At 38.6% G+C, this 22,607-nt stretch overlaps 3 protein-coding genes across 3 annotated transcripts; 2 read left to right on the forward strand and 1 right to left on the reverse strand.

Annotated features, from left to right (window-relative positions):
* Nucleotides 1–1,074: 1,074 nt before the first annotated feature.
* LOC137137933 (carcinoembryonic antigen-related cell adhesion molecule 20-like) lies at nt 1,075–10,264 on the reverse strand. The gene is made up of 7 exons (XM_067524774.1): nt 10,125–10,264; nt 5,507–5,692; nt 5,072–5,107; nt 2,044–2,307; nt 1,722–1,964; nt 1,480–1,647; nt 1,075–1,345 (listed from the first exon to the last, which is right to left on the reverse strand). Exons 2-7 carry the CDS (start codon nt 5,535–5,537, stop codon nt 1,257–1,259), a joined length of 831 nt encoding a protein of 276 aa, XP_067380875.1. The 5' UTR covers nt 5,538–5,692; nt 10,125–10,264; the 3' UTR covers nt 1,075–1,256.
* LOC137137939 (myelin-oligodendrocyte glycoprotein-like) lies at nt 7,182–11,153 on the forward strand. The gene is made up of 3 exons (XM_067524783.1): nt 7,182–7,409; nt 9,121–9,483; nt 10,162–11,153. Exons 1-3 carry the CDS (start codon nt 7,328–7,330, stop codon nt 10,353–10,355), a joined length of 639 nt encoding a protein of 212 aa, XP_067380884.1. The 5' UTR covers nt 7,182–7,327; the 3' UTR covers nt 10,356–11,153.
* A 3,417-nt stretch (nt 11,154–14,570) lies between these two features.
* On the forward strand, nt 14,571–17,933 carry LOC137137916 (V-set domain containing T-cell activation inhibitor 1-like). Its single transcript, XM_067524741.1, has 4 exons — nt 14,571–14,709; nt 15,536–15,865; nt 16,040–16,411; nt 16,704–17,933. The coding sequence occupies exons 1-4, from the start codon at nt 14,640–14,642 to the stop codon at nt 16,898–16,900; spliced, it is 969 nt and encodes a 322-aa protein (XP_067380842.1). The 5' UTR covers nt 14,571–14,639; the 3' UTR covers nt 16,901–17,933.
* The last annotated feature ends 4,674 nt before the right edge of the window (nt 17,934–22,607 follow it).

Consider the following 22,607-nt stretch of genomic DNA (forward strand, 5'->3'; position numbering starts at 1 on the left):
AACCACTTGTCTTGGTTTTCTGATGGTCCCCTGTCTCCATATTTCTGTTGTAAATAATAAAATGTGTCTCTAAACTTTAAAGTTGTACCTGTATTAATTTTTGCCGTCTTTCTTAAGATAATGTGACTCTGAGGTGCAACTGATTGTGACTGATTCAAACAGAAAGTGTCACCTTTGAGGAAAGTACTTTGAAATTTGTTGGATCTGAAGAAGTACTGTGTTCCTTTGTAATGTGGTGTTTAAACCTGTGGTTACTGTGAGCTTGTCTTAAATTTCTCATCCTAACTGAGGTTTGATTAAGATTTAACATTCACAGGCTATAAAATGGTTCAAGTAGAGCATGTTAACGTCTGCTCGATCTCTCTGAAAAACCCAGTGAACCAGTTGTAGATTCAGGTTCCAGGATCTCTGACATGCAGAGTCAAACACAATTTGTCAGACAGCTCCTGGGACATGTTGGACCTTTAGTGAAATAACACAAGTCTCAGTAGTCACCAGGTAATGTACACGATAAAACACAAAGTCTTTACTTCATTTACCTCAATTCAGAAAGAGGAGCAGGGTTACAATGACGTTTGGTGTCGTGGAACAAAGATCAGAATGAAACTGTCCTCTGTTGTTGGACAGATTGAAGCTCCTCTCCTGTCTCCTGTTGGACGTCCACAACATTTAGATTGTGCTTTGATCTAATCACACACAGTATGTAAAATGAAGTATTCAAGTAACTATTCACAGTAAAAATGTATAATTGTTCCTTGTGACTGTAATTATAATACTGCATCTGGATCTGGTTCTACCAGTCCTGTATAAATGTCCTATAATGACTATCCAATAATAATAATTATTATTTCATTATTCATACTCTACTTTATAACTCTACTTGTTTAAAATGTTGGTTTGAATCAGGTGCAAGCTGTTTTTTTACAATCAGTTTTTATTCAGAGCAAAGCTGTTTTTGTCGCTTTTGGATGTATTGACGTTAAAGGGCTGAACAACACCGACAGTTTTATGTTGTGTAAAATATTTTCGACCTTGTCCACGAAACGTACAAAAGAATTCCTTCTGAATACCAGCTTCACTCATTTGATCCTGGATCTCTTTAGTGACTTATGGAAAACATGACCGAGCACAGCAGAAGGACTCAAACTAAACATTATTCTAAATATTGAGAACTACACACTTCGAGCAATAATTTCTTGGTGTAAACATTGTCCATGTGTATGTCAAAACTATTTCCTAACCAGCATCTGTTCAGCTCAGAAGTGATACTCAGTGTTGACATCCACAACGTCATTGATGTCCTGGTTGGATGCTACTGTTGCCATGGAGACTGGTAGGTCATTTCCTGTCCGAGGAGTTAATTTAAAAAATTAGAGACAGTTTATAAGCAACATTAAAAAGGTTGAAATTATATAAAAAATAAATTATTGATTTTTGTTTATAATGTTTGTAAGATGAGTGAATGGTTCAGAGTGTTACCTGTGGGTCTGTGTCGATATAAAGACACCACGAGAACAGTGGAGATGAAGTATGGACAGAACACCACCAGGTGGAGGAGCAGTCTGAACACCAGAGGGAGGGAGGTTGCAGCAGAGGATGGGGTTGATTTAAGGGGTGTGGTAGATGGAGGAGGTGTTGTAGGATTATCTGTAGAGAGAATCCACCTGTTCAGGTGAACATATCGATGAAATAAGTGTTGAAATCAAAGTGAAGCTCCTGACCTGTGACGTAGATCCAGCTGGGTGGAGACTCTCCATGACTGCTGATGTGACACTTGTAGAGGCCTTCATCAGACTTGGTAACATGGTGGATGGTCATGTGACCTGTAGGCTCAGTCCTGATGAGGGAGCCATCTTTATAGAAATCAGCTGGGAGCTTGGAGGAGTTCTTCATTGCACAGCGCAGAGAGACATCATGTCCCTCCATCACAGGGAGGACAGGACTCTGCAGGATCACTGCTCCACCTCAACACAGAGACAAAATACAGCATTTCATCCATTTCCACACAGCTTCATCAACACTAACTCCACAGTCTGATCTTACCAGTGACAGTGATGATGATGCTGCTACTGGTTGATCCCTCTCTGGACTCACACCAGTAAACTCCACTGTCCCATGGGAGGATGCCAGTTATGGTACAGGAAGAACCAGCTTGTTCTCCCCAGTCAGCTCCACACTCAGTCCTGCTGTCCATGGTCGTGTTCCTCCTCAGTGTCCATTCAGCAGTGCTGTCATCCTCCTCACAGCTCAGAGACACAGTCTTCCACTGAAAAAACTGTGAGCTGCTGGGACTCACAGTCAGACGAGCTGTGGACAAGTAACTGCATTTAAAACACAGCTACGACGTCTTGACGCTTTGGGTCTCAGGACATGAGTAACTCTGTAATAGCCATCAGTGAATCATGAGCTCACACACAACAATGTATATGCAATAAATAATCTGGTTTGGGAAGAAGCTTCATGTGAGTGATTTCTGCTTTTTGCTAATCCCCACACTAAGAAACTGATGTGATGTTTCCCTGTATGTTAAAACTCTGGATGGTTGCTCTGATGGATATTTACTCTCTTCATGTTGTAAGTGGATCTATTATTTGGCTTTTTCACTGAAAATCTGATTCTGTATGTCAAACACTCCTGTGTATGAGGTGAGATCAGGGAAACGGCAGAGATGAGACGTTCAGGGACAGTGCAGAGAGATGATATATAGAACATAGATCACAGCCAATTACTTATTCCCACCATTCATCCTGATATATTCTTCTTTAAAGTTACATTTAACTTAACTATTTAGGTGTAATTCTCTGAAAACACACAGAGAGATTAGCAGCATGAGCTAATTCCAATGTGTGAATTCACTCTATTAACGATGTTTCAGGACATTAAAACATTTTTTATTGTTTTTGACATAAACATATTACATTACTTTGAAACAGTACAATGTATTTTATGCTAGTGTTTTTGAATGTTTCAGTTGTTTAAACATTATCAGTAATGTGTGAATTTTCCTTGATAAATAGAAAGAAGACAAATAATACTATTTGTTTTATATCACAAAACCTTTGTTTACAATCAATGCAATATGGCTTTTTAGCAAATCATGCAGACATAATAAATAGATGCCTGAACCAGCACACAGGGGAGCTGTGATGTTATGTGAGTAGCTCACATCTGTGCCTTTTATTTCTCTGTCTATTTTGACACATGAAGGTAGAACAATTTGAGTTACCAAGTTCATTGTTTTTAGTTACCCTGACTTAGATTTTATTTAAAATCAATGCATGCAGAACTTTTTGACCAGAATTTTTCCTTTTCCTTGCACATAAAACTGTTTTCTAGAACAGCCTTCTTCCACCTACAGAACATGGACAAAATTAGAAGCATCCTGTCTCAAAATGATGCTGAAAAACTGGTCCATGCATTTGTTACCTCTAGGTTGGACTACTGTAATTCCCTACTTTCAGGATGCCCCAGTAACTAAAGAGCCTGCAATTAATCCAAAATGCTGCAGCAAGAGTGCTGACTGGAACTAGGAAGAGAGATCATATTTCACCTTCACTAGCTTCTCTCCATCAGTTTCCCATTAAATCTAGAATAGGATTTAAAACCCTGCTTCTTACATATAAAGCTCTGAATGATCAGGCTCCATCAGTTATATACTGTCCACCTGCATCAGACAGTGGAGGCTCTGTGCAGCAGAGTGATACACCGTCAGTGTAGGAAGGAGCGTTACCACAGATTTTTCATTCCTATCGCTGTCAGTCTGTACAGTTCAACAGTTCAGCTGAATATCTCAGGTTATTCTTGATTACTGTAAGTTCTCTTGTCTGTGTGTTTGTTTCTTTAGGTTATAAATGCTTATCGATATATACTATATATTCAACTTTTCAAATTTTGTAAATAAAAAAAAGTGCTTTTTACACCCTACACCATCCCTGTGAGCTGCTTAACAAGTGAATTTCCCCACTGTGGAATCAATAGCACTACATACCAGTGCAGCCCTGTCACACACTAAACTCAAATACATCTCTGGTTGTGTTCCGGATTTCAACACATAAATTGTATTAATTTGCATACAATTTTGTGTGTTCTATTTAACTTTTAAATAGAACACACAAATCTAATCTAGAGCATGAAGAGGAGGAATCCAGTGATGAAGAGGATGGCCATGCTCAGGCTGCACATTCAAGTCAAAGAATGGGAACCTATCCTGGTCTTCATCCCCACCTAAGAATCAAGGTAGGCTTTCAGCTGAAAATGTTATCAGGACCTACAAAATATGCCGTAACCCGGGACTCATGACATCAAATCCTGCTTTGAACTGTTCCTGACTGAGTCCATTGAAACCATAGTGGTAAACCCAACCAGCTTGGAGGGGAAACAGATTTACAAAGACAATACGAAGGAGGTAACCCAGACAGAAAAAGCGTACATGGGTCTTTCGGTTTTGACTGGTGTGTACACATTCAGAAACAACAAGTAGAGATACAAGGCCGAGAAGCAAGATCACTTGCTGCAAGAGAGAGAGGTGACAAAAGGAAGAGCTGCAGTCTATGTGCACCAAGAAATGTGAAACATATTGTGCAACATGTGCATGAGACAAAAACATCACTGACGTTTGAATTAATCCACTCCACCAAGATTAGAAGCCTGATTTTTTTCAGTTTTTTTTTCTGTTATCAGGTAAAATGCATCTGATAGACTTATGGACATTGTAATGTTATTGCTCTTTAATTTTTAGACATTGATTTTAGAATATTGTGAAACTGTCAAGTGTATTTTTGGGATAATCCCCCTTGTACAAAAATAAAATCTCTCTGGTCACTTTTGACTGGGAACACAACAGGTATATTACTGAAATTATGGTTTTTAAAGATTGAATTCAAGATGCATAAGCTCAGATCAATGCGTCATACAGATCATAAATTAAGAAAGACGTTGAACAACTTGTAATGGTCACAAGAACTCAAGTAAAAATATTAAACACAACAAGTGATTATAACAACGAAATGAAGACAACATGAGGGTTATCAACTTGCTAACACATCGACACTAAGATAACAGGTGCACCGACCTTGATGGGATGAGCAGCAGAACACTGAGGTCAGCCCTGAGGAGGAATGAAACAGGTTTTAGGTCTCACACTGAACTTCAGAGAGAGTGCTGGAGTACTAAACGCAAAATCATCCCAGTATCTTTATACTTTATTTATATATAATAAACATGTCAGCAGCCTGCTCTCACAAATAACATGCACAGTAGCTTTAGACACTGAAAACTGAAAACACGGAAACACGTAGAAAGAGGTAAAGGGCACAAAGTCCTTGAGGTCACAAGAATTCGAAAGTAAAGCTAAAGCCTTTAACACTCTTCTCTACTCTAACACTTTTTATTCATGGAATGTTTCCAGCTATTTTGTTCAATCTGTATCTCCATATAAAAACTAAGAGCCGCCATATGTTCTCATGAACTTGTTCGTTAATTAAGCTGGATAGTAGGTTTTACTCACAGAGCAGCCACTGAAGAGACCTTTGCTTCATCCTGCCATTTACAGATGTGAAGTCAACAGCGGTGTTCTACCCGCCTCCTTCCTGTCGGTAAGTGCGTGGGTTTTTCAGCAGGGATGTGACTTCAGTTTATTAGAAAACAAAACCATCAGTAGGGGTCTTATTTAATAAGTCAGATCTTGACCTCCCTGTCACACATGAACACGTTTACCCATGTTACTGTATGTAATGCAGTACAATTTAACATCCTCACACAGCTCTGAAACAGTTCTAACAAAACCCAATTCTTATAAAGATTGTCTGTGTATGTGCTTTTATAGTGATTGTTTTGTTCCACACGTGCTGCAAAATATTCTTTACATACAGGTTTTAACATGGAATTTATCAATGCAGTTTATTCACTTGGCAGATTAGATTATATAACAGTCAACCATAACCTACAAAAACAGCAGCAAAACTGTGAAACCGGTGGTGTGAATAACCAGAGTGACCACAGTCTTCCTGGAACAGATGCTTCTGCAGAAATGAAATGATGAGAATTTCCTGAGTGTTTGCTTTTTATCTGAGTGAACACGATTTTTTTTTTGTGTGTACGTGCTGTTTCATTCTAATGTTTATCAGTGATTTTTCTGCTAAAATGAGTTTATGCCTGGTTAGATTTGAAGGTTTGGTTGGCTGTGACAAAATCAGGTCGGTACAGTAACAGGACTCAGAAATCTATGCAGTATGCAAAAAGTGCAGTATGAGAAGCAGTGTAAACACACCACACGGGCTTTTTGTAATGACTGACTAATGTAAAAGTAATGTCCACTTATGTTTTAATTGTTTGATTTCATTACTAAATTGATACCAGGAGACAGAAAATGACAAAAATTGAACTTTTCCAGCTTTTTGTTTTAAAGCATTATTTATTTAGGCTTGTTTTCACTGAGATTCGCTCTTCGGCAGAAACACCCTGGTCACCTTGACTCTGATATTTTCTAAGGAGACTAAGTTCTGAGTATGAGTCCATGGTAGCCAACTCCCTTTCTGCACGCTGCAATTTGGCCCAACGGCCAACCTAAGACGAATTGTCTGCAAGTAATTCACCGTTGTTGCCTTCCACATGAGGTGAGACGGGGGTGGAGTGTACAGCTCAGTGCTGTTTTACTGTGTGTATGAAGACTGATGAAAACAAGGAAATGACGGAAATGAAGTTATCCTGTAGGGTCGGGAGGTTAAAGCAGGTTTCTTTCATTCCTCAACTCCAGCACACGTGTCTGTACTGCAACACTGGAAATGACACTGTACTAAAACACAATGTTACTGTTCGGTTTTCTTCTGTGACTATTCCATAGGGTTAGGAATAAGTATGTTATAGTTTAATTTAGCTTGTTAGTATACTTTTAGTTTTATTTAGTATATTTCTAGCTTTTGCTTTCATAGAATAAAATGTGTGTTTATTAGAAACCTGTTCACTGACGTCCTTATGCCAAACTTAGATGATCCATCATTTCCTCTCTCGAAAAGAAGGGAAGACAATTGTACTCCATCCAAAACAGTGTTAGGTCCACAAGGAGCAGATGGAGAAATAGAAAGGAGGAGGAATATGAGACTATGGTATTTGTAGGGAGAAATTAAAACCACAAGATGGCGGCAGTGGAACAGATGGAATTGCGGCTGCCAATAAATAAATAAATAAATAAATAAATAAAGAAGAAGACGACGACGACGAATTCCTGTCTTGTTCCCTGTTCTGTGGAATTCCATAGTGTCTGTGATGGAATAAGGAAAAGTTGACAAAGTAGAAAGATAAAGAATGTTTTGATGAAGAACTTTTGAAGATGCTGCATCTTGGGCCAGTTTCTAGAACATTCTTATTGCTGCTGTGTTTGTTCGTGAGCGTGTTTCTTCAAGGGAACAGCGGTGAGTGAGTTCTTAGTCGTTAGCAGACGGCGTTAGCTAGTAGCTTTAGCCAGCTAACGTTTGCTCGGTTTTCTCTCACTTGTTTAATTACGTTGTTCGTGGTGAATTATTTAGGTTTTTCTAGCGATTATCGTGACCAAGTGAGACCTTCCGTAGGGTCACGTGACTGCACGCCGTCTAAAACTAAAAGTTAACTAACTAACGTTGAAGTTACGTGCTGCAGCTTGAGCAATGCATATGTAACCGAGCATTTAGCTTCGCCGGGCTAGTAGCCAGCATCGACATGCTAGCGGGTAGCTACGTATCCAGCTAGGAACGTGAGGTACGGGGCTCGTCAAACGAGTAGCCTCGCCGGGTTGCTGTCCTCGGAGAGTGATCGGCTGAGACACCGGCGGCCTCTCACTTGCTAAATAGGTTCTTGCTCTTCTCAGCAAGTCTGATTTTTGGCACATTCCGTGCGTTATAGTGCGGACAGTTTGGCTTTTAGGGGGAAAAAGTGCTCTATGTCCTACAAAGAGACAAAGCTGAGTTCTGGCATCGTTAAAGACCTTATTGATGCACCTGCACCAGTTCCTAACCAGGAGGCTTTTAATATTTCTGTGAAAGTGCCTTGAACTATAGGCCTATACAGTAAAAAGGTTTTATATCAGTATTAACTAATTAACAATTGTCCATAAATCACGAGTAAAGATGTCCTGCAAACATCGAAATTCAACTTCAGTTGTTTTACTTAGAATGTGCTGTCGTCCCTGGACTCAACCTACGTCGCTGTGATGGAGCAACCACCGATATGTTCGGAAGACTGTTACCAGTTGACAGAGTCACTAATAAATGTAAAACATACTGGCGACAGATTAGTCTTTCTCGGTCCCCCCTGGTGGTTGGAGGAGAGGCCACAGTGTTGTGTCCAATTTTTTTGTCCCCCTAACCCATGCAGATGTGTTTCCCCTCACGTTAACCTGTGTTCGGTTTGTGGAATAGCAGAGATTATAGTATGTGAATGCTGCACATACAGCATTTAGGATGAAGGGTTTAAAAAAAATCATAGGGAATCAAAACATTATCATGTGGAATGATGCCAAGAGGGATGATTCAAAGAGCCATTTTGTTTTACATCTGGCCATTAAAAATAGTGTGTGAAAATTGGAGAGCCACATATATATGAGCAAATGTTCACACCATCCCTTAGAGTTTGTCTTTAACTTCTTTAAATTACAGCAAATGAGCATTTTGAATTGCTAAATAAGATGTTGACCTGTATCGCACATACTAAGTTAACGTCTTCATTAACTTTACAAAGCTGCATTTACCAATGACCTCATCGAGTGGATAAGGTCTAAAATAGTTTTGTTGGTGCCGAATTGTTCACATATATAAACCCCACAAATATTAAAACATTTCAAATTTGAACTTCGGGAAGATCACTGCTAAAGAATAATGATGTTAGATGAGAATGTATTTTAATCAGGATTCCAAAAGTTAGAATTGTTATTAGAAAGTCCTAAATTATGTAACCATTTTTTATATTGTCAAGACACTGGTCATAAATGTGGAGGTTTCCATTATTAGTAATCAGACATCTTCAACAAGTTTGTAGTACATTCTGGATGGGCAGCAATTACATTTATTGGCTGGTGTAGAGGGCGAGAGTCCTCAGATGGAGGCAGGTGTTTTGTTCAAATAATTTAAGCCTTATGTTTATGTCCCTCAGGTCAGCTGAACATCACCGCCCACCCTGGACAAAACATCACTCTACCGTGTCAGGCTCCTGTCTCCAAAGACTTCATTGCTGTGGAGTGGACCAGATCTGACCTGAAACCATCACAGTACGTCTTTTTTTTCCGTAATGGTCGCAGTGATAAAACCCACCAGCATCCATCCTTTGTTAACCGAGTGGACCTCCTGGACAGACAGATGAAGGATGGAAATCTGTCTTTGAATCTGAGGAATGTGAACAGCAGCGACCATGGAACGTACGAGTGTCGAGTCAAAGAGAAAGAAAGGAGACGCGTTTTAAGAGGTGTTATTAATTCTGAGCCCGTCAACGTCATCAGACTCACTGTTACAGATTCAGGTGAGTTTGATAACAATTAAGTGGTTAGAATTAGGCGTGAGATCATGTACAGTAGGACACACTGGCCATATCGAAATTGTTAAAAGTCAAAAATCTGCCTCATTAATGCAAAAAATACATGTGAAAGCAGCATTCGAGCCACAATGATTAAAGTGCATTGTCACGGTTAATAATGTTACAGCATAACAAGTAGAAAGTCAGGCGACCGCATGTATGTTATGTTTGACCTTTTGGATTTATTGCATTTGAAATAACTAGTGAAGGTGCATAGATCTGATGGGGATGGAACATGTAACAAGATCCAAGAAAGCTGTTCCAATCATTTAATTACATCAACCAAACATCAATAAATCGATGGATGATTCTTTTTTGTTTTTTCTATACATAACTGAAGAGGTCATCATAATAAATGATGATGAAATGATTGAATAAAGCAAATTAAGATGTATTGAGTTTCACTTAAGTCATTGATGCATCTGCAACCATGACATTTTATAAATATGAGTACAAGTACATCAGCTGGTACTTTTTAAGCACCAGTACATCCTTGATCTGGAACCCCAAATCAAAATAACCCCAAAAATGGTATACATGAGTTTGAGGGGGGAAATGGGTTCTGTGGATTTTTTTTTATCACCTACCTGTCACCTGATATTTATATCTGATTCTGATCTGCAGATCTCACTCCTGAAGGCGTCAACAAGGGTGGACCTGTTGGACTGGGAGCTGGTTTGGTGGTTCTTGGTGTTCTGGCTCTGCTTCTTCTTGTTTTTGGTGCTATTGGTTTTGTGGTCTACAAAAAATGTAAAGGACACAATAATCCAAATTCATACCAACCTCCTCTTGAACAAGACGTTACATCAAGCGTGTAGCTGGGAAGTTTCTCCATTTTCCTTACTTTTTAATCTGTTGGGTCGTGAATGTTTCTTGTTACTTTTTGTCACTTTTTTGGTGCTTGGCATTAAAATTACATAGCTTTAAGAAAGAAAAACCCTAAATAAGAGTTAACATACACACACATAAAACAAATGGGCATGTGATTATGATGGATTCTGTGTGAGCAGTACAAGTGTAACTGTGAGTTTATTTGCCAGCCCTTTAATTCACTGGAAAATCCACCCAGTGCTAAGCCACTGTCCAGCCCTCAGGGAGCCTGTCCAGGAGGACATGTAGAGTAAAATGGAGACTAGCACAGAGCCACTACAAGCTAATAATTTATGAACTGTTTGAACGTGTTGAATGATTGTTTTGGAAAGGGAGAGAGTGTGAAAGATGATTTGATTTAATGTAATATTAAACTGATAATTTTATGAATGTACACATCAGCTAGGTGCTCAATTTCTGTTTGTTCATATTGAATAAAATATTTAATAATGACAGATGCCAAACAAGCACTTTGGATGTGCTACAGAAAAAAACGATTTACCGTTTACTCTGTGTGTTAACATTGCCTTTTGTAAAACCTATGTTTTTGTGTGTCTTTCTAATGAAATTATATATTTTTTAAAGAGAAAATGTTTATTATGTGATGTTTGGATCATGTTGTCATTGCCTTAGGTTACAATCCTTCTTCACTTCCTGTGAAATATATTTTATAACTGTCCCATTTTATAACAGATCCACAATTTCAATGTTAAAAAAGGGATATTAAATATCCAGAGAGCACTGTGGTTTTCCTTGTCCTCCTTTATTTAGCATATCTGCAGGTCTCTGATACGGTCTGAAAAACATCTTGCATTCAATGAAAATTGTACTTGTCTCCTGACAACAGTGCACATTAATGTTGGTACTAAAATGTTGCTGTTAGGAGGTTTTCTACATTTTTGTAATGAGAGATTCTTCTGACTGTAACAACAGCTGCTACTGTCGTCAACTCGGGATTTCAAGAGACGACTTTAGATCAAATGTACAGACACTTTTAAACATGTTAACTTGGCCATTTTATCATCTGTGTGTAGGTGACGTTAATTTAAACCAAAGTATCCTGATAAACTTTTTCTAAAACGTCAGAATAAATTCCCAATTTTAGATTTTGTATTAATGTTTACCCATCATAGTTTGGATGGTCTGATTGTGCTGGATGACACAGGTCACAGTTTCCAGTTTAATCTTTGAGAAAATATCAGGTGGGCGATCGCAACAAACTGACAGCATTTTGTAACATCAACATTAATAAGATGTCGGTGATAACGTTTTTTTCCATCGGTTACCTTATTTTAAAGGCAAATCAAATTCATTAATTAACTGGATGTTTTATTTATCATTTTGCCAAATTCACCAGAAGCTATTGAGAATAAAAAAAATAACCTTGGCCAGGATTTTAATAATGTACTATCAAAGAACTGAGATTTCTGATTAGAGTTTTGTCCCTTTATTTCCTTGGCATAAGAAAGAAGAACTGTATAGAGGTGACTCTTCACAGGTTACAGAGGATGAGGAGAAACGTGACTTAATATAGAATATATGCAGAATTTATGTACAGGTGTTGTCATTTAAGACGTAATCATAGACAGAATATCATGGTGCATGTTATGTGGGTTCCTATCAAAAGCAAAATTAAATCACCAGATTTTTCAAGGGAGTTTGGTGGCTCATTGGTTGTCGTAGTATTATTTTTGCACAATTGTTAAGGACTTTATTTGAGACAGGTATTTATTTCTAATCTTTCCTATTAAATTAACTGTCATTTTCAAACAGTAAATAATGTATGTTTCACAGTAAAAGTCTTGCGGCCCAAAAATGTAGATCATTTTAATGTGTTTAGAACATAATAGTATACAATTTAAATTATTACAATAACAAGTTTCTAGTTTGTTTCTGTCATATTGGTTTTTTACAGTTGTATATCTGCAAAACAATATGTCAGAGTTAGATATTTAGTGTATCCTGCTTATCACACTCCCACCTCATATTTTCTGGATCTTTATCGTCCATCCATCCAGTATCTTTAACTGCTTCTGTGCTTAGGGTTACGAGGGCTGGAGCCTACACAGGGGGAAGGGGTTTACCCTGATCAGGTCTCCAGTCTCTCTCAGGGCCAACACAGAGAGACATACATAGACAGACAACCTTCCACATTCACACCTATAGACAATGTGGAGTCACCAATTAACCTAACATGCATGTGTTTGGACGGTGGGTGGAAACTGGAGGAAACCCACTCACACATGGGGAGAACATACAAACTCCACACAGAAAGGCCTCAGTCGGCTGGGGACACGAACCCATACCCTTCAAGCCTGTTTCTGTTTTTTACACTTTGCAGATTTGACTTTGTTGACTGAACCTGTTCAGTATAATCTTATATTTAATCTTATTTACTGGTTGAAATGATTCATTCATAGATTACAATGTATCTCACCACCATTTTCTCCTCTACAACTTAGGGATATGATCTGATTATTGACATTAGTTTGATCAGAGCGTAACACTACGTCCTTCTCTTTGTGAGTGAGCTTGTAACTGTAGTGTTTCTACTTACAGGATCTTCAGTAGTTCAGTCAGAATGAAGGAGCAGGAGCATTAAGATCAAACACTGTTTAAGTTACTGTGGTACAAAACAGAAAACCAACAGCAAATTAGTAATATAATAATAATAGTAACAATAGAAAGCAGAAATGGAAAACCCCAAATCACAGGTGTGTAGACTCTATACACGTAAACATTATATTTATTTGCACAGTAAAGGATACTTTGTGTGTGTGTCTCCTGGCATGTGTCCTGAGCTGTTCTGCCTCTGAGGGTAAGTGAAGTTTTGTCCACTGAGCTGATGGAAAAACATCGATTCTAAGTGGAAGCAGATCTGTTGGCTGTTCGGTCTGTAAACGTGCAGTGTCTCACACACACAGACGAGGTTTCAGATTCGTTCTGTTAAGGCCGATTTTTAAACTGTAAATAGTAAATATTTTAGAGAAGAAAAGATACTTTCCTGGTTTTTCTAAGAAAAGCTTCCTGCACATGAGTCATTTTGTTGTCTCTTCCAGCACATGAGGACAGTCCCAACATAAAGTTGTAAACACTGTACGATGCAGCATAAACAGGGACCATCCTGTCCCCTCCTGATTTTGTCCACACTGTCACAGACAGATTTTGGTCTGACGCCACCCTGGCAACAGGGAACAGTCACATATGGATCCCGTTGGGTCACTTCCTGTGGGGGATTCAACTCTGTTGTAATCTGTTGGATTCCCACCAAACATCTGCTTGTAATAACGACTACAGGCATGAAAATGAATTCTGAGTTTTGTGAATGAATGCAGATTTTTTAATCTGCTAAAAAGCTGTTTAATCAAATGAGAAGCAGCCACAAGAACACATCTTTTACCTTCACAAGGCAGATAAACAAAGATCCAAACGTGAAAAAGAGAAAAATGCAGCCAGAGAGAAGAACAGCAGCTGCTGTGTGACTTCATCTTTTCTTCCTGATGTTTTTAACCAACACTGTCTCCCACCCACACACTCATCCCACAGTTTGAGGACAGAAAACCAAACACACAGTACTTTTACTTCACAATAAAATGAGAAACTGAAGTTTTTAATTTTAGTCTCATTCCTCTTTTGATTTCAACCCCAACATCTTCATAGTTCAGCAACAACAGAGGAATTAGTCGAGCTGAATTGGAGCTGAAGGACAAACATCTGAAGGACGGAGACGTGTCTGTGATTCACCATCAATGACTAAATCAGTCATGACAATGACTGATTTATTTATAAAGTTTCATAAACAAGTAAACACTGAAAGAAAATTGATTATATTCTTACACATTAATATGTAAACCAAACCCTGAGGGAATTTGCAAAAATAAACTCAGCTGTGACCTTTAGATTAAAAACATCATAAAAACATCACAACAATGTTTTTTTCCCTTTATTTCTTGGAGGCTCTGGTTGAGGTTGAGATTTATGTTCTGGCAGGTGGTTATTACATAAAAACACATCAGTATTTATTGGTTTATTAGATTTTATTTTAATCACTTTATTTTGAAGGGGTTGTGGGCGTTACTTCCTGTACAGACTGAAAACTCTCAGCTTTGTTTGGAGCATCATTTTACACAGCAGCTGAATCATGTTAAACTAAGGTCCAACTAGTTTTTATCTTTGTTGTTTCTACTAACAAATGATGTTTCCAGCACAGTAGGAGCCAGAAGAAGTAAAGGATGTCTTCTTCTACATGGACCTTCTGTATGTGTCTCCTCACATGTCTCCTGAACTGGTCTGTCTCTGAAGGTAAGCTGGGTCAGTGGACAATCTGCTGTAGGTCCAAACTTTTCCTAAAAACAGAAAGAGGAACCACGTTAACTGTGTCTCAGTGACACACAGCTCCAGGTTTATTCAGAGTGTTAAACTTAATGTTACTGCAGCACAAAGAAAAACTCTGAAACTCTCTTGGTTCAGCTTTTCTTTAGGAAAACAATTTGTCCCCACCCTCCAAATCATTTTTCATTTCTTACTGTAGATGTCACTATAGTCTCAGTGAATAGTTAAGGCCATGTTCAGAGGGTCAATGAGGGTCTTAGGGTATCAGGTATTTACTCAGGAATAATGAACATTTGTTGATTTCTACAGGAAACAATCAGATAAACACAGTGGGTCAAATGGATTCAGAGCTGTTGTTTCCATGTGGAAAGAGCAACGACTAGTTAATACTAGTTGCTCTGTCAGTTGTTACAGTTGTTGATGTGCTACATCTTGTTATAAATGTTTTATGAGCTATAGAAGATCAAAAAGACTCAAAAATCTGAATTTATGCCCATGAAGCAAATGACCCTGAGCTCCAAGCTTTAACTACTGAACCTAAACAGTGGAGACATGAGTGGGTGTCTCAGAGTAGTATCCACTGTGTCCTTCTGTCTCCTGTTGGTATTGTGACCAGCAGTAGCAGGAAAATATCAGAGATCATTAAAGTTTGTCTCCTGCTTCTTATAAATAAAAATCACATTTAAAGTAAATTTCTTTTTTAAAATGTATCTCAGATGGAAAAAGTTTGAATGTCAAATGATTAAAGTCATATTTGTTTCTTAAATTGTTTTCTGTTTTAATTCTGATCCACAAGTGAAAACAGTTCAACCTGGAGAAGACGTCTTTCTTCTGTGTCAGGGTCCCAGAGGTGCTGACATCATATTTGTAGAGTGGATCAGACCTGATCTGGAATCAAAAGGTTCTGTCTTCTTCTTCAGAGATGATCGTAATTATGAAAACTACCAGCATCCATCTTTTCATGGGCGAGTGGAGCTGAGAGATCCACAGATGAAGGACGGAGACGCATCTGTGATTCTGAAGAACGTCAACATCAAAGACAGTGGAACATATGAGTGTTATGTTAGAATCAAAGGAAGCAGGTCTGAGCTCATCAGCATCGTCCACCTGAAGGTTAAAGACTCAGGTGAGTTTGAAGTGCAGCTGCTTCCACATCACTGTTGGTCAGGATTTTTCCACATCATGTCACAAACTGCACTGATCCAAGTTGTGACTTTAGAGCTGTGAGAATTTGACCTCATCAACTGTTTTACTGATGTTTGCTTTGTGTTTTGATCTGGATTTTATGGTTTTTGTTTAGACCATCAACAGATCACAGTGAAGACTGGATATGATGTTACTCTTCAGTGTCGGGATCCCAGAGGTGGAGACATCGAAGTATTAGAGTGGAGGAGACAGGACCTGGAGGAAGACGTCTTTGTTTGTAGACATGGGAGCATGTCTGAAGACCTCCAGCATCCATCTTTTAAGAACCGAGTGAAGCTGAGAAATCCAGAGATGAAGGATGGAGAAGTTTCTGTGATTCTGGAGAAAGTGAAAATTAGTGACACTGGAACATATGAGTGTTATGTTAAACAGAGTGAATCTAAAAGATGGAAAAGAGCTGTTAATTTGAAGGATCCTGATGATGCTGAGCTCATTACCACCATTACCATGACAGTCACAGACTCAGGTGAGTGTGTGTGTGTGTGTGTGTGTGTGTGTGTGTGTGTGTGTGTGTGTGTGTGTGTGTGTGTGGATCAGAGGTGAAGCTGCTTCCTGGTTGTTGATGTGAGAGTGAACCATCACAGATGTTCAGATGTTTGTGTTTTCTAAAGATGTTGCTGATGAGACTTTGTAGCAAACAGCTGCTATGAGTGATGGGATCAAAGTGCAGTAGATAATGTCTGACAGGAGTTTGAAGAGGAAATGGATTCATCACCTACCTGACACCTCACACCTCACATCTCATTCTCTTCTCACAGGTGATGGAGCTGGAGCCAAATGGGTTGGAGGAGTCAAGGATGAACATCTTGGACTGGTTGTTGGTCTGTCAGTTGTTACAGTGATTCTTATTGTTTTTGTTGTCAATTTTGTAATTTGTAAAACATTTAAAAGACTCAAAAAGCAGAATCACAAACCACCTGTTGAAGAAGCAGCTGATCCTGAGCTTGACTCCTGATCCTAAAGTGAAAATAAAAGGAGGAGGAGGAGGACGATAAAACCCCCAGTGGAGACATGAGTGAGTGTCTCAGAGCAGTATCCACTGTGTCCTTCTGTCTCCTGTTGGTATTGTGACCAGCAGCAGCTGGAAAATGTCAGAGATCATTAAAGTCCTGAAAGTTTGTCTCCTGCTTCTTTTCCACAAACCACATGTTACCAAGTGTGGAACAGGAATCAGACACATCAAGGCTGCTGTTTCATGAACCACTACAGTTTGGTCTTGAACGAGTCAAATCCTCATGAAGCTGTGGACATTTCATGGAGCCTCATCAGTTACAGTGTGTCATGAATCCTTCCTGGACTCTGTTCACTCTCACTTTCTGCTTTTCCTGTTTGTTCCAGCTCTTGCTCTGCTTTGTATGTGCAAACCCTCTGTAGCTGTCGTCTTTGATCCTGGTGATTCTCTGTGTTCACACCCTCTTAGATTATTGTCAGTCTCTGCTCCAAGTCTCTTCCTGTATGTTTCAGACTCTTTGACATCTTATTACTTCTGTATTACAGTTGTGTTGCTGGTCTGTTTTCATTTTTGATTTATTTGTATATTTTGTACATTATGTCTTATTTTAATTCATTTAACTTTATTTTGTTAATTTTTTTCCTTATTGTGACAATGTTGTGGGTAACCGTGGTTTAGGCCACTTAACATTTATTAAAACAATCAGACATGAAGACAGCTGCATTAAAGACTGGGAAGAAACCCAACATGTGGTGATGTCTGTGTACAGAGTCACAGTGATGACAGAGTCACTGTCCACAGACGTTTATTCCATGAGTTTCATTTGAGGCTCAGTCTTGATTCTTTCCATTGTTCAGATGCTGTTGTCTGTAGTTGTTTTACTTCCTGTCTTGTTACCTGTTACGTTTTATTACACAAATGTTATCATCTGTCAACACTGGCTCATTCACTGGGATTTGTGTGGCACACGTTTTTTTGGAATTGCCTCCCTGTACTCCTTCATTTATATTGAATAAAAAGGAGCTTTTTCCATAAAGTTTTGGATGTACAGCACCTGTGTGTGTGGTTAATGCTGAGTGTGCACTTTAAACAAAACCATGTCTCATTCTTCCATCTGATCAGCTTCATCACACTTTAACCACAATGTCAGAAGAGAAATCCACAACTACCTGAATAATGATTCACTCTGCTCTAATCTGTCGTCATCGTTCAGTTACAGTCTTCAAGTCACAGTCAGAACCACAGTGGTTTTCACACAGAGAGAAATCAGGAAATAACATGAGCAGAGAAACAGACAGAAACTAAACAGGCAGATCTGATTCACACTTTTCCTCCAATATTGGAATCAGACCATGTGAATATGATGATGTGCTGCCACCTGCTGGATGATTCGGGTAACAGCTCCACAGGTAACAGGTCACTTTGTCCTCTTTGTAACAGCAGTTTGACTGACAAAACCAACTCAAAAGTCCCAGGAGCAGCTGACATCTTTAGGCTGAGTTCATGGTCCCAGTAAGAGCTAGAACAGAGTTGAATGTCTGTATAAGGTCTCCAGCTGTAAACGTGATGAACCACATCAAGAACAATTCCCACCAAATAAAATGCTGCTGACACTGACTGGAACAGGTGGAACCAGCAGGAAAAGAAACATGAAGGAAACACTGGATCTACTCTGCAGGTTTGAACTGAGCTCAGCAGCACAGTGACACCTGGTGGATTCAACGTGGGACAACAAGTCCATGAAGACAAAAGCTTGTTATTAAATGTGGATTTATTCAGTTCAGAGATGTTTCAAATTATTCAATGAACATGTTGTGGAGTTGTTACAATAAAATAATGAATAAATGTATTTTCAGATCTAAAAAGCCTCCATGTTGCTGACGTGCAGTGTGACTTTGGGCTGATGTTTTCATTTCACCTTTACTACTTTAATGATATTGTATCATGTGTTTTTATTGAATGTCATGCTAAATTGTTAAACTGTTAAATGTGACCTTTTAACCTTTAAATCTAAGAGCTGAAATTCCATCATAGTGGACTTTAAATAAGGTCAGAGCCTTTAACAGATCAGCTGGAGCTATAACAATAGAGATTAGTGAGTAAATTTATGTAACTTTAAGTTCTCACTTTTATTAAAAATTGTGTAACTAATATTTTCAACAATTGATTGTTTACAAAAGAGACGTTCTTCTTTTTTTCCCAACTGGTTTTTATTTTTCACAGGCCTGTACATGGACCAAGAAATGTGTCCAGAGCAGCAGGTGAATTTGTTGGTTGTTTCCTGTTTTTTCCCAGTTAAGAAACTGGACTAGTTGTCATCCTCCTTTCAACAGAAATGATGATGATTCATGCCTTCATTGATTAATTCCCTTTTCACCTGCCTTAGCTAAGCATCTGTCACTCACTTCAAAATGCTGCAGCTAAGCTCTTGACAAAGTCCTTTCAGAACATTTTGTTACCCCAATTTGAATTCTTTACACTGGCTTCAAATCAAATTCAAAGTCCAGTTCAAAAGTTAAGTCCCCACTGTGTTTGTCCATTCTGTCCCCTGTCTGATGTAACACAAAGACAAACACACTGTCCTGAAGCTTTTCCTGTACTGAGCTACCTCCTCTGAATGATGTCCATGCTGTTTATAGTCAGTGGTTGTGGTTTTTGTAAGTTTGTTTCTGCACTGAGCAGAGACACAAACCAAATCCTGTGTTTGTGTGTATAATAAACTGTTAATTGTCTCAATAATATTTCCATGATCACCAACTGTGCTTTCTGTTTCCCGATTTTTATTTTGTAGTCTCCCTGCTCCACTTCCTGTTCTAGTTATTTCAGTAACTTCACAAAACCTCATCAGTCCTGCTTATTTTCACCTGTGCATCTTCCTAATTAATCCCAGCTCTCCTCACAGTTTTCTGCCAGATTGTCTCACCGTGCAACCATCTCCTTTTGTTTTTGATTGGCTGGTACCTGACCCCTGATGACCTGCCTTTCCAGTCTTCACCATCATCTTACCTTCACCACTGGCTCTGTCACTTGCCTGGCTGCTGGTTCATCCTACCACTACCTGCTGTCAACAATAGAGGCCAGTATTGCCACTCTCCTTCCATCAAGGCATGTCCTGGAAAATCAGCTGAGTGGAAAGAACAAAGCCCAGACAGGTCAACACCTTTGACCTGTTCATTAGGTGTCACACTGGTGTAATAAGCTAAAGTTATAAGAGGAGATATCATCAAACAAGGAAGCTGCTTACAAAACATGTAACCATGACAATACATGAGTTTTATCCAAAGCCCTGCATCCTGAGACTGTAGGTACAATAGGAGGAAGGAAAGAGGCTGAGGACTAGTGAGTGTCACAGACTCTGTTACATTACAGTCATGTGTGAAGTTCACTAATATTGTAGCTGGTAGAGGTGAAGTTTTCTGTAGCCAAAACAATAATAATCCATGTTTTAATAATCTGTGTCTGAAAACTGTTAGTTTACTGAAGTAAAGTACAAGTATCTGTCAATTGTACTTGCTGCACATGTACATCAGTATTTATTACTGTACTGTACTGTACAAACTGAAAACTCTCCGCCTGGTTTGGGGTGTAACTTTATGCAACAGCAAAGTGACCAGATCATGTTAAACCCAGTATTGTCCAAGTCGGGGGACAATCTGCTGTAGGTCCAAACACTTACTGAAAACAGAAAGAGGAACCACATTAACTGTGTCTCAGTGACACACAGCTCTGGGTTTATTCAGAGTGTTAAACTTCATGTTACTGTAGCACAAAGAAAAACTCTGAAACATGTTGGTACAGGTTTTATTTAAGGAAATAGAAAAGCTCAACCCTTCGAGCTATTAGTTTCGTTCTCTCCTATTTAGTATCAGTGATATTAGGATCCAAAAGGATTAAAGGATTGTATAAATAGACATGTACCTGGAAGTCAAAGGTACTGGTGAATCAGTATCCTGGTCAAAATCTACAGCATGAAGACAAAACAACACTTCAACCAGCTCTGTGAAGAGACGGTTGAAAAGCAGAAGTCAGAGGATGGAGAGTTTGTAGAAAACAGCTGGATGAGGAATCAAAGTGCAGAAGATAAACTCTGACAGGAGACTGAAGAACTTATTATGCAGATACAAATACAAGTTGATGTTGAGTTGGTTCAAGCAGGTGGACCTATCAAGACTAGATGTTAATTACAGACGACCTACTATAATAATTTAGAAGTTTTACCACTTTTTTTGGTTATGTGATTATATTGACACTTGATTATCAGATCACAGATGTCAGTCCTTCCTGTGGTTTTAGTACAAGATAGAAAACATTCACATTTAACATCAGAACTACATGATTAAACCTCATTTTGGTTCAAATGACAGAGTCTGGTTCACACAGTTGAACTAGAAATGTGTTTAAACTGCATCCATAACTGTGAGTTCAGGTCTGAGCTTCATGTTTTACATATTGGATGTGTGACAAAGACTCTTCTGCATGTGAATGTTTTTATTCACATATAAATTCATTTACTTTTTATAAGCCTTATCTGTTATTTTAGATCATGAGTTTCACATGGAAAGAGGTTGATTGTTAATAATAATCGAAATGAAAATATGTCCTAAATCATTTTATTACTGATATTGATATTAAAGTTAAATTATCAAAATAACAAATATGTCCTAATAATAATTTTAATTTTGCTTTTTTCTCTTTTATTTCTGAAGTGAAAACAGTCCAACCTGGAGAAAACATCCTTCAGGGTCCCAGAGGTGCTGACATTGTATTTGTAAAGTGGATCAGACCTAACCTGGTATCAGAAGGTTTTGTCTTCTTCTTCAGAGATGATCTTACATATAAAAACTACCAGCATCCATCTTTTCATGGTCGAGTGGAGCTGAGAGATCCACAGATGAAGGATGGAGACGTTTCTGTGATTCTGAAGAACGTCTCCATCAAAGACACTGGAACATATGAGTGTTATGTTATGAACACAGGAGCTCATCACCATCTGTCCAACTGACAGTCGTTAACTCAGTTGAGTGTGTGTGTGACATTTCATGGAGCCTCATCAGTTACAGTGTGTCATGAATCCTTCCTGGACTCTGTTCACTCTCACTTTCTGCTTTTCCTGTTTGTTCCAGCTCTTGCTCTGCTTTGTATGTGCAAACCCTCTGTAGCTGTCGTCTTTGATCCTGGTGATTCTCTGTGTTCACACCCTCTTAGATTATTGTCAGTCTCTGCTCTGAATCTCTTTTCGCATGTTTTAGACTCTTAGTTTGTTCTTCCTGCCTAAAGCTCTGTGTATGAGCACTTATTACCTTTTTTCCCCCAATATCCTCACATTCAGATACTTTACTTTGTGTTACTTGTTGTGTTTTCATTTGTTGTGTTATTTTTCTCAGCTTGGAGTTCTGGTTTTCCTTTCCTTTAGTTCTTTACCCGGTTTGTGCTTTATTTTCTCTCACTGCAGATTTGCTCACATTGGGATTTGTTTTTTCTCGTGTTCACATTTATCTTTATTTCCTTAGTTCATGTTCTCCCATTCAGTTTGTGATTCTATGCTCTCTGGCACTTTGTAACGTTGTATTACTTCGTAAGTATTTGTACTTCGTTACTGTTCTATACATTTTTTACGTATGTGTACTTATGTATACTGTACATTATTTTTGGTGTTGTGCACAAAGACAAATCAGGGACAAGGACAGGAAATAAAGGAACATAATAAAGA

This window comes from Channa argus, chromosome 12, assembly GCF_033026475.1.
Source record: "Channa argus isolate prfri chromosome 12, Channa argus male v1.0, whole genome shotgun sequence".
Classification (NCBI taxonomy): Eukaryota; Metazoa; Chordata; class Actinopteri; order Anabantiformes; family Channidae; genus Channa; species Channa argus.

Excerpts from the sequence above, each read along its gene's own strand:
- LOC137137933 (XM_067524774.1), bottom strand. The coding sequence starts at position 5,537 with ATGAAGCAAAGGTCTCTTCAGTGGCTGCTCT. Across the intron at positions 5,108-5,506 it reads GTCTCTTCAGTGGCTGCTCT|GGCTGACCTCAGTGTTCTGC; the intron begins GTGAGTAAAACC and ends ATTCCTCCTCAG. Across the intron at positions 1,346-1,479 it reads ATATCGACACAGACCCACAG|GAAATGACCTACCAGTCTCC; the intron begins GTAACACTCTGA and ends CTCCTCGGACAG.
- LOC137137939 (XM_067524783.1), top strand. The coding sequence starts at position 7,328 with ATGCTGCATCTTGGGCCAGTTTCTAGAACATTCTTATTGCTGCTGTGT. Across the intron at positions 7,410-9,120 it reads GTTTCTTCAAGGGAACAGCG|GTCAGCTGAACATCACCGCC; the intron begins GTGAGTGAGTTC and ends TATGTCCCTCAG. Across the intron at positions 9,484-10,161 it reads ACTCACTGTTACAGATTCAG|ATCTCACTCCTGAAGGCGTC; the intron begins GTGAGTTTGATA and ends TCTGATCTGCAG.
- LOC137137916 (XM_067524741.1), top strand. The coding sequence starts at position 14,640 with ATGTCTTCTTCTACATGGACCTTCTGTATGTGTCTCCTCACATGTCTC. Across the intron at positions 14,710-15,535 it reads GAACTGGTCTGTCTCTGAAG|TGAAAACAGTTCAACCTGGA; the intron begins GTAAGCTGGGTC and ends CTGATCCACAAG. Across the intron at positions 16,412-16,703 it reads CATGACAGTCACAGACTCAG|GTGATGGAGCTGGAGCCAAA; the intron begins GTGAGTGTGTGT and ends CTCTTCTCACAG.